General features: G+C 42.0%; 2 protein-coding genes across 4 annotated transcripts in view; both read right to left on the bottom strand.

Annotated features, from left to right (window-relative positions):
- The window catches only part of mtbp (MDM2 binding protein), a 28,476-nt gene extending 27,806 nt beyond the window's left edge, over positions 1-670 (bottom strand). For both annotated transcript variants that reach the window (XM_053431681.1, XM_053431682.1), the window contains exons 1-2: positions 480-670; positions 53-136 (exon numbers count right to left, since the gene is read on the bottom strand). In XM_053431681.1, coding sequence (XP_053287656.1) covers positions 53-136; positions 480-567 — 172 coding nt within the window. In that variant the 5' untranslated portion in view covers positions 568-670. The remainder of the gene's footprint in view (positions 1-52; positions 137-479) is intronic.
- A 765-nt stretch (positions 671-1,435) lies between these two features.
- Positions 1,436-13,411, bottom strand: LOC128449944 (zinc finger protein ZFAT). 2 transcript variants are annotated; one of them, XM_053433312.1, is made up of 24 exons: positions 13,230-13,411; positions 12,411-12,587; positions 11,867-12,013; positions 10,943-11,068; positions 10,584-10,685; positions 10,170-10,292; positions 10,020-10,075; positions 9,416-9,513; positions 9,113-9,202; positions 8,748-8,896; positions 8,534-8,625; positions 8,059-8,207; positions 6,882-7,965; positions 6,384-6,489; positions 6,027-6,259; positions 5,589-5,670; positions 5,188-5,307; positions 4,719-4,892; positions 4,414-4,502; positions 2,790-2,928; positions 2,446-2,546; positions 2,134-2,212; positions 1,842-1,939; positions 1,436-1,764 (listed from the first exon to the last, which is right to left on the bottom strand). In XM_053433312.1, the coding sequence occupies exons 1-24, from the start codon at positions 13,246-13,248 to the stop codon at positions 1,564-1,566; spliced, it is 3,834 nt and encodes a 1,277-aa protein (XP_053289287.1). In that variant the 5' UTR covers positions 13,249-13,411; the 3' UTR covers positions 1,436-1,563. The 2 variants fall into 2 exon arrangements, with proteins under 2 accessions (XP_053289287.1, XP_053289288.1); XM_053433313.1 differs by having other exon boundaries at positions 1,436-1,758.
- Between the last annotated feature and the right edge of the window lie 528 nt (positions 13,412-13,939).

Raw genomic sequence — 13,939 nt, 5'->3', positions numbered from 1 at the left:
ATCGACGAGAAGCAGGGAAACAGATGCACATGAAGCCTTTGAGTTACTGCACCTGGAAAAACAGAGCTCCCTCTCACCGACTCCACAGAGGAAATATCCACCAGTCTGTTATATATGAGCTGCACTGGCTCCAGACCTGTGGACAGACAACAACGGAACTCTCAGGCTTCATCATAGCTGGACTCTTGATTCATTAAAACATAGAACCATTTAGATAATGTTACCTCGCCAAGAAAACACTGTACATATCCCACAAAGACGTCAACAAGCTAACTACAGGAGAATCAACTCCCTCTTTAAACGGATGTATCTGAAGAAAGGTTAACTTAAATGACGCAGATATTAAATCCTTCCCCAGATAAACCTCAGTAGATGAATCCATAGAGACGCCACTGTAACGAATCAACTAGCTAACTTGACTGAACTTGCTGTAGCAGAGTTGACGATAGCAGAGAAGTTATGGAGGAATTCAAACTCACATTTATTCTCCTCGGTCGCTCCGTCGTCAGTTTGACAGAAAGAAACAAGCAGCACGTACCGGTCCATGTCGTGTAAACATGAAGTCATTCACTGTTAATGTGTGCGTGGAGTCAAATAATTAAGAACTAAGAACAACAGCTTTTTCGCGCACTGTCAAATTTCCCACCGCTTTCTTCTTCTTCTGTGCAATCTGCCGACGGCTGGAAAAGAAAGCGCGCCGTCGCCACCTAATGGACAGGGACTGAAACAGGAGATAAACCAGTTGTGTAGTTTTTTGTATCTTTGCTCCTCAGCTCATTTCATTCATTATTATTACCTGCTGTCTTTCTTCTCCTCTCATAAAACCACCAGTTGTATTTACATATTTATTGTGTGCTGTCAGCATTAATCCCACATTGGGGTTTTTTTAAATTTGTATTTGTTGATATCCCACCTGCTGCCAGGAAATAAAGGGCAAAATTTCAGCTGAATTTTTAGCGTAATTTGATGAAAAATCATCAGCAATGAATAAATCTAGAACATAGATTGTTGCTTCACATACACAGATTGTGGTATTACCCTCATTGTGGTTACATCCTGCATGAAGGTGGATGGTTCCATATGCTCCTAAAGGACATCTTAAAGGATTTTGATCTCCAGTCTGTGCTGTGACTTGTTTGTCTCTGCCATGGTGGAGACTGACTTGATTTTCCACCTTATGGCAGTCTGTACAATTCACCACAAGTCAATTCTGTCAGATTTGTGTAATTGACACAGCATGGTGTTATTACTATTTCTGAGCTACACTGAGATCATAATGCAAAGTTTAGATTCTCTAAAAATGTGTTATTGTTTAAATATACTTTATAAAATACTGTAGAAAGTAAATAATATGTCACTTAATCACAAAACAGAGCATTGGTTTAACTGTTTAAGAATGATGAAAATGAAAATTCTTAATGACGACGAACATACATTTACTAAATCATGATTTTATTGTTCATTTTGTACATTTGAGGTTATTTACATTTGCTAACTGATCTATAATCAGTGAGCCACTCAGTGTGGATAGGTCAATAATCTTATGTTGAAATTCTAGCATTGCTAGTTGATTTCTACAGTGTGTTCCTGAACATAGACGATATAGTGGTGGGTGTTTTCTCCCTGAGTGAGGACGGTCAGAGCCTCCAGGCCGTGTTCATCCTCCACCACCATCACCTGGTCACCGGTTAAGTCCCCGTCTTCGTTCACCACCATCAGCTGCTCGCCGCAGTTCTCAATTTCCTGTTCGTCGCCCCCCTGAAACTTTGGCCACAACTCAGCGTCAACGTTTTGCTGAAACCAGTCGCACTATTCTGAGTGAGTGGTGTGATGACGTTTACCTGCTGTACGACGGTAACAGTGCCTGGAGCCATGGCGACCATGGAGGTGACAGCGTCATGAGTCTCTGAACTGAACTCAGTGATCTCCTGGATATCAACTGAACAAAAAAGTCAGTTTGTCACACAAGGCACATCCTCAAGCACATTCATAATATAAATAAATAGAAATAGCAACGAACAGCACTTCCCCAATTGCATGGGCAGATAATTTTTTTTTTTTTAAAAGGTTTCTGGTCTGTGCAGAGGCTGAGTAACTTATCTACCACATGTCTGTCACTGTTGCTGTTGTTACCGTTATCGTGCAGCACTGCTACAGGTTCTTCTGTCAGCATCTCTTCAGTCACATAGTGGGCCTCGATTGTCTCACCAGTCTGGATATTTGTACATATGGCAGATATTGTATTATCCTGAAAACTCAGGCTTTGACAAATAAAAACATCTGTTATATATACTTTGTGATATGATGGAGTAGCTAGTGAGCATCTCTTTCTTCACATATGTTGGCAGCAGTTTCAAAATGTCTAACTCAGACATTCAGTGACCAGTAAATTAATGCAATGCCTCTTTTTCTCAGTGTAAAGTTTATCTTTGTGTACATGTTTACCTCCCAGGTTTCCACTCTCTGGATGTGTTTGTTCTTCATGTGGCGATTCAGCTCCCACTTGGTGCCGTAAACAAAGTCACAATCCGGACACTTCTTTCCACCTAAACACAGACCAACACAAACAATGAGAAGCTCTTTTCACCTTGCATCAAATATATTCAGACTCCTGGGACAGCCCCAACCATAACATCAACTGCACTTTAAACAGTATTTAAACTTATGGTCGTAAGTAAGTGAACTATATTTATAAAGCGCCTTTTAAAACCAGGGAAACAAGGTTTCTGTACAGTTCAAACACTGAGGAGGAGTAGATCGTTAAAAACAGGAAGGAAAAGAGGTGAGACCTTGCTGTTTCAGAGCATCAGCGGTGGGCAGCCCGGTTCCGGCATTCTCATATTTCTGTTCTGGGTGTTTCAAGCTGTAGTGTCGCTTCAGAGGACCAGTGAGGTTGCAGGAGTAGCGGCAGTGGGCACAACGGAATGGCTACAAAGACAAGAACACACAAGTAAAAACAGGAACTATGAGGAGGACGAGCCTGAATTGTTTAGTGTCTGTTGATTTTTCTGAACATCTCATCTCATCTCATCGTCATCCGCTTATCCGGGGTCGGGTCGCGGGGGGAGCAGCTCAAGCAGGGGGCCCCAGACTTCCCTTTCCCGGGCCACATTGACCAACTCTGACGGGGGGATCCCGAGGCGTTCCCAGGCCAGTGTTGAGATATAATCTCTCCACCTAGTCCTGGGTCTTCCCCGAGGTCTCCTCCCCACTGGACGTGCCTGAAACACCTCCCAAGGGAGGCGCCCAGTGGGCATCCTTACCAGATGCCCGAACCACCTCAGCTGACTCCTTTCTAAGTAAAGGAGCAGCGGCTCTAATCCGAGTCCCTCACGGATGACTGAGCTTCTCACCCTATCCCTAAGGGAGACGCCAGCCACCCTTCTGAGAAAACTCATCTCGGCCGCTTGTACCCGCGATCTCGTCCTTTCGGTCATCACCCAGCCCTCATGACCATAGGTGAGGATAGGAACGAAGATCGACCGGTAGATCGAGAGCTTTGCCTTGCGGCTCAGCTCTCTTTTCGTTACAACGGTGCGGTAAAGCGAACGCAATACAGCCCCCGCTGCTCCGATTCTCCGGCCAATCTCACGCTCCATAGTACCCTCACTCGCGAACAAGACCCCGAGGTACTTGAACTCCTTCACTTGGGCTAAGGACTCATTTCCTACCCGGAGTAAGCAATCCATCGGTTTCCTGCTAAGAGTCATGGCCTCAGATTTAGCGGTGCTGATCCTCATCCCAGCCGCTTCACACTCGGCCACCAGCCGATCCAGTGAGTGCTGAAGGTCACAAGCCGATGATCCAATGAGGACCACATCATCCGCAAAAAGCAGTGACGAGATCCTCAGACCACCGAACTGCAACCCCTCCCCACCACGACTACGCCTCGATATCCTGTCCATGTATATCACAAACAGGATTGGTGACAAGGCGCAGCCCTGGCGGAGACCAGCACCCACTGAGAACGAAACTGACTGGCTGCCGAGGACCCGAACACAGCTCTCGCTTTGGGAGTACATCTCATCAACAGTGATTGTTTATGACCCACTTGAATTGTTTACATTTGCTTGAGGAAATGGGTTGCGAATGGTTGCTACTAAATCTACTGATTGCACTGATAATCTACTAAATGAGAATCAGCTGTTGAAAGATGAAATGTAAAAAGTGAAATACACACATCTGTATATTACAAAGACGTTATATAAATATTCATAGCATTTTTAATTATATTAAAATTATTACATACTTTATGTAAATCAATTTTACATTTCCAAAACAAAATGAAAAGTGTTTGAACTTAATATATTTCTACTAATATATTACCATGCATTATTAGAGATACAGTTTAGTATAATGGTTTCTATTTCTACATACTGTGTTTGTGTGTGTGTGTGGGGGGGGTATTCCAACCTTAAATTGAGAGTGTTGCTCCTTATGTCTGAGCAGGGAAGGTTTAGAGACCGCGGCAAAGTCACACTCCGAACATTGAAACCGCTTCCCTGAACAAACCAAGAGTACAGCTCTTAATTTTTATCCTCACTTTGCGCATCCTCAATCTCTGCTCATCCAACAGAACACTTGTGACGTACAGTGCATAATTATTATAAAACACAAAATCGATTAATTATCAAAAAGATAATGGCAAGTAGAAATATAAATAAACAGTGAAAATAGAAAAAAACATCATCACCAGGGACACAGGAGAGATGGCATACCTTCTTTTGTGTGGCTCTGTCTGTGGCATTTCAGGGTGACTTTCGATTTGAACTTTTTACCGCACAGATCACACAGATGAGGTCTCTCAGTGTTGTGTCGATTCATATGAGACTTGAGGTTACTCTTGCTGCGACCTGTGTACTCACACAAGCTGCAGAGGAACGGCTTCAGACCTGCACAGATGGACACACGTGCAAATACACACTTAAAAAGGAGCCCAGAAAACACAGCTCGATAAGAATATCGGAGAACAGCAAATGCTAAAAAGAGTGAGTTTGGGGCTTTTCAACCTGACAAGAAAGGTACCACAGCCTCGTGACAGATGTAACTTCAAAGTTGACATTTTATCGAGGTGTGCAAGTGTTTAAGCAGAGACTGAGGGAAGGAGGACTAACATTTAATTTCCTCGCAACAAAACACGCAACATTATGAGTGCGTGTGCGTGTTAAAGGCAGAGGGATGTCTCACCTTCATGGGCCCAGATGTGCTGCTTAAACTCTCTGCTCTTCCTCAGGAAGTAGGAGTCACAGTACGGGCACTTCTTCGCACGCTGCGAAATCAATCCTTTACCCCGCACAGGCCGCCCATCTGTCCAACACACAAATGACTATGTGACAAAGTATTCATGCCTTCTAGATAAAGTTTCATTAAAAACAAATTTGAATTATTTCTCATGAATAATGGTATTCCAGGTTATAAAAAACATTCAACAGTGCCAAAAGAGCATACTCCATAACAAACAGTTGCGTTGATCACTTATTACTGATCACTTATATTCATTATCACTTGATAATGAAACAAAGCTAAATTAGAGATGCTAATCTAAAATGGAGAAAACAAATATCTGGGTGTATTTGTGTGTTCTTTACCGGGGTGGGATGTTTTCATGTGGTTTTTTAGCTTGTTCTTTGTGAAGCTTTGCTGGCAGACGGGACAGGACACAGTCTTCCCCTGAAAAATCCACAGCAAGACAAAGACATCATCATGTCGTTATTACAGCCCTCACGAAACCCCGAAATCGACTCAGATCAAATTTTTCTTATTGCAAAAAATGTTCTTTGATTACATAAAATAACATGGAATCAGAGATTGATAATTCTTCCAGGTTGTGGTAAAAAGGTAACAGGACTGTTGGTTCTCGGAGGTAGCTGAGGTTACGCCGTGTGCTCTAACCATGGCACAAAAGGTGAAGAGGTCAAACTAAATATACTGTAACAGCTCTTGAACTCCTCAGTGTGTCAGGGGTGTGCAGGTTATCAGAAACTCCTCACTTCTCCGAATCGTGAGGATTTCCTCAGGCTGGTTACCTGTTCCTGGTGCGTCCTCAGATGGGCTTGTAGCTTGTATTTGTCGGGTGTGGTGTATTTACAGCCGGGATTAGAACAAGGCAGCAGCAACCCGCTGTGCTTCTGGATCTGGTGCCGCTTTAAGGAGCTTTTAGTGATGGATGAGTAGCTACACTTTGTACAGTAATGCAGGTGCTCCTTGGTGTGGGTGCGCACATGGATGTTATATTGGACTTTGTACCAGAACAGTTTACCTGTGTAGCAGACAAATAGGGGGAAAGGATTAAAGTATTAGTAATAAAAGAATAAAATGTAGAAAAAACAAACAAAAAATAACAGAACAAAACCAGCTGACATAGGGGGACTTCATCATCTCACCACAGTACTGGCATTCTAAGTCTCCGTAAAGTCTCCTGAGCTGCTGGAAAGTCTCCATGTTGAGGGGAGTCTTCTGAAGAGATGAAAACACCTGCTGGAATGCACTCTTCAAAGCAGAGATAAACAAAACCCTTAAAATTAATCAAGTGGAAATAACAAAACATTGAAACAAAGATAGTAAGAGTTTCCCCATATTGTCAAACAATACAAACAATAACTGAAACAAGAAGAACCATAAGAACTTTCAGATTATTTTGTCATATTGGTGTGTTGTTGTTATTTTCCTATTTCTTGAAGACATTAGTAAACATAATTACTGAGGCATCGTTTTTTCAACACAATAACTGCCTGCCATCACCTTTGTTTGATAATTGATTATCGTTCAGTCAATCCAAGCAAAAAAATATATATAATCCCCTGTTTTTTGCTGGCCAAAAAGAGAAATAAGCAAGATAAACAAAAAACCCAGACACAAACCTAAAAAAAATAAAGATTTACCTTCTCTGAATGTGGGGTTTGATCCTCTGTCCCTGGAGGTACCGGTGAAGAAGGTGTGTTTACTCCTAAATCAGGTAAGTCTGAGTTTCCCGATGCAGAAGGTGCGTCTGTGTTTTTGGCTGCATGTGTGTTTTCTTGAGTCCTCTCCTCCGTGTGAGGGCTGTGATTGTTCTCCGGTGATGGACAAGTTTTTGTGTTGTGTTCGTTACTGTCAATATTCTCGGCTGCAGGGGTGCATGGGTCTTCCGAGTTGGCCTGTGCTGCTTCCCCAGCTGTGGTTTTGTCCTGTGTGTCAGTGGGAGTTGAAGTTTCTATAGAAATCAAGTCTTGTGTTTCTTCTTCTTTGACCTGCTCATCTTCCAAACTTTCACCCTGAGCTCTAGCTTCTTCCCCCTCATTCTCCCTCTCTTCCCCTGCGACAGTTTCCAGCCTCTCTGCTTCACCACCAGGCATCTCCTCCCCTCCGACACCATTACTTCCACCCTCCTCACTCATCCTCTTATCTTCACCTTCCTGCTCTGTCCTGGGCTCTTCCTGTTCCCCTCCGACAACATTACTTCCACCCTCCTCTCTCATCCTCTCATCTTCACCTTCCTGCTCTCTCCTGGGCTCTTCCTGTTCCCCTCCGACACCATTACTTCCACCTTCCTCTCTCATCCTCTCATCTTCCCCTTCCTGCTCTGTCCTGGGCTCCTCCTGTCCGCCTCCTTCCGTGTCCACCCTCTCCTCGTCCCCCCTCGCGTCTCCTCCGGGCTGTTTCAGAAAGTAGCTGTTATCGATACAGTCGCTGAAGGCCTGCTCCTGGTCCAGGTCGGCGTGAGACTCTTTCAGGTGACTCTTTAGTCTCTGGCAGCTGACAAACTTCCCGTCACACACGGAGCACATGTACAGGAAGAGGTGCTTCTTGACATGAGCGGCGAGGGCGTCCAGCTTGGTTGCCGCATGGTCACAGAGCAGGCAGGCGAAGGGACGCAGAGGCCCGTGGACCAACAGGTGACGCTCCCGCTCCAGCTGGTTCTTGAAGCGTCGTTTACAGGTGGGACAGTGGTACAGGAGCTGTCTTAGGCCCTGACGAGTCTTTAAACTACAACAGACGAGTGAATTAGAAAGGCAGGTGGGTGAGTTGGTCAAAAAGTAAATACGGATGAATTCAATTTTAATTCGCTGCAGGTTGTACCTCAGTTCCTGGTAGCTCTGGTGGACCTTAGGGTCTTTGAGGTTGTGATGCTTCTCCATGTGTTTCAGCAAGTTCTTGACATCCGAGTATTTTTTCGCACAGAAGCTGCAGTGCTGCTTCACCTTCATGTGGACTCGCTCTACGTGGACCTGCATGACCAGAAACGCAGAATTACAGCGGCGACCAAAACAACTATAGAAAAACAGAATCAACAACAGAGAAAACTGCTTCTCACAGAACAAGAATCAAAGAGTACAACCATGTTTTTAGGGCTGGTCTAATATTCAACCCACTTCAATTCCGCATTTTTATGGATTAGGGTTAGGGTGAGCCTAACCCCAGACCCATACCACACCCTTCCACCAACTTTTGTGGCAATCCATCCAGTAGTTAATAAACAGACAAACAAACGCAGAGGAAAACATAACCTCCTTGGCGGAGGTCGTAATAACAGCTTTACAGTAATAAAACTAACCTTGAGGTGTCCTGGGCTGAGGCAGGTGAAAGAACAGTGCTGACAGCTGAACTTCTGTCCTGTGTGCTTCCTCAGGTGAACGTTCAGGTTGGCTTTGAGGAAAAAATAAAGAACATGGGTGAGTGAGCAGTTTTTTTTTACAGATTTACAAATATTTATTCTACTTGCTCGGATTTCTCTTTGTGCGTGTGTGTGTAAGCGAGCCTGGATTCACCTTTGATGGCGGATGCGTAGTCACAGTGTGGACACAGGAAGGGTTTCTCCTGCGTGTGCGTCCTGAGGTGAGCGACCAGCGAGTGTCTGAACTTAAAGATCTTTTTACAGAACTCACAGGTGAAGATCTTCAGCTGGCTCTGAGGTAAACTGGGAGACAAGAGAGCGACAATATTATATTTTCCCATTGACAGATGCTACTCTTGCTATGTCTGCATAGTGAACAACAAGCAAACAAACAAAACCACTTTTAACTCTACTTATGAAATAAGATGCTGTTATATTTACAACAAACATTATTAAGCTTGCAAATGAAAATGTAACTACAATAAAGTGAAATTACTGTAAAAAATAATCAGACAGTACTTGGTATTATTTTGCTTGATAGAATATTCCTGGAAGCCTCTGCTGGCTGCTGCTTCTGTTGTTGTTGTTGTTGTGAAGGTTGGGTTGGAGCTAGAAAACAAAAGGATCCGATTACTGACTGTAGATTGAACATTGATGATCAAACGATTAGAAGTCGATGTTGAAACAGGGCAATATAACATTATTTGTGCGTGTGATTGATAGGTCATCTCTCAGGAATGTTGCAGTGTTATGATAGATTGTATCACTGATTGTTAGATATTATTTCATGGTAGATAAAGATTATCCATTATATAACAGTACCTCGGCTCTTGGTCCTTTTCAGAGTTATTGTCCGAGATGGTGGCTTCGCTTGAAAGGTCTTGTGACTGACTCTGGACGACTGCAGACGGCTCGGTGACCTGAAAGATTCAGTAAATAAACCGGTCTCATAATGGTGACTACTAAACTAAAAACTAAAGTAACTAAGGATTAGATAATAACAAATGCAATCACAGAATGTCCTTATTTTTAAGTCAGCTCAAATGCAAAAATTTGGAGGAATAATAGCTTGTATTTTACTTTTGGGCCCCAACATCCTTGTGTAATAAAACACAGTGACCAGTAGGAGCAATACACCTTAGTCAAGAGCTTTCATAACGACTATTTTGACAGTAAAAAGTTCTTCCAATGAAAGGTGTTCAGAGGGACATTTCCATATGAAACACTAAAATAAAGACCTTTTATTTATTTATATTCAATTTCGTGAGCACCATGGACAAAACCTCCTTCACATCCATGATGTACGACAAATTGTTAATATCAAAATTGGGAAAAATACATCTAAAGCTTTTTTTTCAGTTCAAAAATTTATTTTTCTGCAACTCCTCTGAGTTTTCTCTTTGATATTTCTGTATATATTTCTTACCTGAGCAGACTCTGTATCCCCTGAACTGTTCTCTACTGGAACCATTTTAAAAACACCTGTTGAGATTAAGGTAATATTACACATACAACTTCAATGCCTTCAATAATCAAGACATTTATTTCCAATCATTTACAAAAGGAAAACTCTGACCTGGAAGAGTCTGATCTTCTTTCAGAACAACGCTGATGACTGATTTCTTGTTTTCTGTTGCTGCGTCTCCTTCTTTGGATATTTGGCTTCGGCCACTTCTCTGGGATCTGAATCTGCCAATGGCTGCAAAAGAGACACCAAAACAATGCTCAGCCTGTTTGGACTGTAAAAATAAACCTGAACTGATTCGAGACAGTAGCACTGAGTATGTATGCAGATCAAATGACTGCAGGCATCTTTCAGCCAATGGCACACTTCTAACCCAGTCTAGCTAATAGAGGTCGGGTAAATATCGATAAATATCACAGCCATCAGTTCTGCTTTCAGACTTTAAAACAAAAGTATGAAAGTAAGAAAGTTTGTAAGTAAGAAACTATTACTAACATACTTTCTATGTCCAGAGCGTGAACTTACTTTTTTCTGCCTTCTCTGTGTTTTGCTTCTTCTTGATTGGAGCAGCTTCCTCAGGGTCCAAAGATCCAGAATCCTCAACATCTTCTTCGACAAAGTCTCCCCCTGAAAATTATTGTTTTTTTAATCAGTCCAAACTATCTGAATTACGAAGAGCAGTGAATGTATGTAAATGTATTTTTCTGTACTGTATCCCCAACATTTGTAGTTAACATATATTTGATGATGCGTAAGTATATTTTCTAAAATGCTTCCAGAAAGTCACCCAACTTATTGCCATTTGTCAAGATATGCAGCACATGTTCACATATCTGTTCTTGTTACTTATTTCAAATGTCTGTCTTTGCCATGTCACTCCTCACCAGTCTCCTCTTCGTTGTCCCCCTCATCTCCCCTCAGACATATGTGTTTGAGGATCTGTCGTCTGTTGCTGAAGCTGCGATGGCATTTTTTACAATTAAGTTCCAAAATCCTAGTGTGGCTTTCACCTAGAAGAAGAACATGAAAAAAAAAGAATCAGAATCTAGAGTGAAGGAAACCGTTTGTCTGGCATATTTACAAGAATCAAAGGATAAACTGTAAATAATCACAGGAATTTTATCCAAATAGATTTAAGCTTTTTTGTGTCATGATCAAACTATGAAGTGATGCGGATAAAAAAGAGGGTAAATATAATGTATTCTTCTGCTGCCAAAGCAGGAGGAAGAGAGGAGAACTAGTTCATGTCGGATGAGGTCCATTTGACTGAAATGTTCATTAATAATAATGCTAAATATTTATTGTGAGAATATTTTTTTAATAACAGACTTCGGAGGGTTTTGTTTTTATTTCTAACCATCGTCATACAGCCTCCTCATGTTGTTCTGGGTTTTCATGATAGAGTAAGAAAGTAAATGCATTAACACTGTCAGGATTCAAATAATATTAGTTGAATAAAGCTTGAATACGTCCAATGTATTTATTTATTGTGATTTGTTAGGAGCACAGTTGGAAAAACAGAGTAGAAATCCGGAAAGTGTAGAACAGCAAAATGATTGCACTCATCTATAGAAATATCTGTGGCTTGTTAAAATTTGTCACTTTGTTGGAAACATTTTGTCCCAGTCAGGATGCTGTCGAATGATGACTCTGGTTTTCCATGCAACTGAACAGACTGAGCTGCTGTATTAGTAAAGGCTGTCAGGTTCACTCAGTGTGAATTCCATTAATTAGCTTCTTCAAGATGATAGTAGTCCTATGTGAAAAATAAATAATCACAGTATCCTTAAAATTGACAACAGATCTACCTTCTATTGAGCCATTTTGTGGGCCTCCCTGCTTTTTATTCTCCTCTTCCTGTCCATGAGAATTATCCGCTAGCAAATGGGTGGAGTCGGTCTTGGACTTCTTCGTGGAGCCTTTTGGTCGTCCTCGCTTTCGCTTCGCTGGGCCCTCTGTGGACCAAAGAGACAAGAGAACAGAGGGGTTTGCAATGTATGAGACCAAAAATCAACAATGAGATTATGCCACAAACTATTGTTTTCCAAGGAGCTAAAGCTCGTCTGTAGCTTCTGCCTTTGAATAGAACTCCACTGTCCTCCCCAAAAGACAATGGAAAGAAGATCAGCAATACATCATACCAATACATTCACAAGTTGTTATAGCTTTCATTTTAATTATCTTCTAAATAACTTTGTACAATCAACTTGATAGTCCAGTTGTGAAATTGATTCCTATATTAATGCTCTCGCACTGATTATCAAGTTAAATTCAACATGAGTTCAGTGGATGTAGTCAAAACGATTATGACACAGAATGAAGCAGTCCTGGCAGTGCCTGCACCAATCTGACCTGTCGTTGTCTCCTGTGGACTATAAGTCTCCACAGGCTCTGATGCAAGGGGCTGCAGCGCAATGATGACATCACCAGGAGGCTCCTGCTGGGGATGCTCCTGGGAGCAATGGACCAGGAGCAGAGGGCGACTTGGAGAGAAGAGGTTGCACAGCCGACACATGAATACAGAACCAGCTGGAAAGACAGGGAGAGGACAGGTGTGAATAAAACATGTCATTCTAGAATAAGAGCGTGAGAAAAATTTAAAGATATTAACATTATTTATCTTCCTCCAAACAGGGAGCAGACTTATAAATATACAGTTAAAAAAAAGTAGTATATAATGAAAATGTCATGTTTGAGGGGCTTCACATTTAAACTCAAAATTTGAAATTTAATGAATCAACTTATTGCTGCAGTTTGAAATCTTCTTCAAACTTTTCATAAAGTAACATGTGTAGCACCTCAATACATTGAGTTATCTTGATAAAAGATTCGCTTTGAAGTGGAAAGAACGATGCCATGAAACGATGAGCTTGTTCTTTAAGTGACTGTTCATATATTTCATTAAGTTGCATTTTTCTCTACATGATGATGATGCTGATGATTCTGTGTCCACTCAGTCTGATGATGTCTTAAAAAGTCAACTGTTCAGGCTGAGACCAAACTGTTCACAACACGTGGATTCAAATGTGAAAATCGTATCAACGGAGTCCACAGAAAAAACAGGATTCCTTACAATGAATGGTTTCGAATGTAGAAGCGTTTGGTTATTTTTGATTCGGCCCGAGCGAAAATGCAGATCCGACATATTCGAGTTGGAGCAAAAATTCTTACCTGCTCCCTGTGCATCCATTTCTCCAGCGCGTGAGCACTAAAATAAAACTAATTTATCAATGGGCACGCGCCATCATGCGACTAAATATAGTCTCCACTTTAGATTTAGAGCGAATTTTGCATTACGTGTGTACAAAATTTCTGTCGAATCTGCGACACGAGTAATTCCCACCAGCGGAAGCGTAGACTGCAGCGAACAGGATATGGGGGTAATGTAGCACACAGCGATCTCTGTGGCTGGAAGATTGAATTGCAGTTCGGTGGGGAAAGCCAAAGCCAGCATCCTCAAGAATTTAGTTTTTTTCCTCAAATAGATTCAATTTTATTCCTTCGATTATTTCTACTTCTACGCATTATTATCCAACTGTTATCTGTGTCAAAACGGTTGTTGTTAAGTTTTAGGGCAATTAGTGGGAGTCAATAATTAAGATTAAGATACATTTATTTGTCCCAAACACATGCACAGACATGCACAGGCACACTCATGCAATGTAGAGAAATTTAACCTCTGCTTTGACCCATCTGGGGCCGGACACACAGAGCAGTGAGCAGCCATGTACGGCGCACAGGGAGCAGATGTTGGGGGAGTAAGGTGCCTTGCTCAGGGGCACTAGACAGAGTAGGGAGAATCCTCTTGGATTTTTGGACAGATCAATCCAGGTTCATCTTTTTGTTGTTTCTCCGTGGAGTCGAACCAGAGACGAACCAGA

The sequence above is a fragment of the Pleuronectes platessa genome, chromosome 10 (assembly GCF_947347685.1).
Source record: "Pleuronectes platessa chromosome 10, fPlePla1.1, whole genome shotgun sequence".
NCBI classification, from domain to species: Eukaryota; Metazoa; Chordata; class Actinopteri; order Pleuronectiformes; family Pleuronectidae; genus Pleuronectes; species Pleuronectes platessa.
Note: the sequence above shows the minus strand (reverse complement) of the source record. Positions and strands in the feature narration are given on the sequence as shown.

Bases quoted from the DNA above. Each gene is read 5' to 3' on its own strand.
- LOC128449944 (XM_053433312.1), bottom strand. The intron at 8,208-8,533 runs GTTAGTTTTATT...CTGGTCATGCAG, and splicing joins TCAGCCCAGGACACCTCAAG to GTCCACGTAGAGCGAGTCCA. The intron at 2,929-4,413 runs GTTGGAATACCC...TTGTCTTTGTAG, and splicing joins AGCAACACTCTCAATTTAAG to CCATTCCGTTGTGCCCACTG.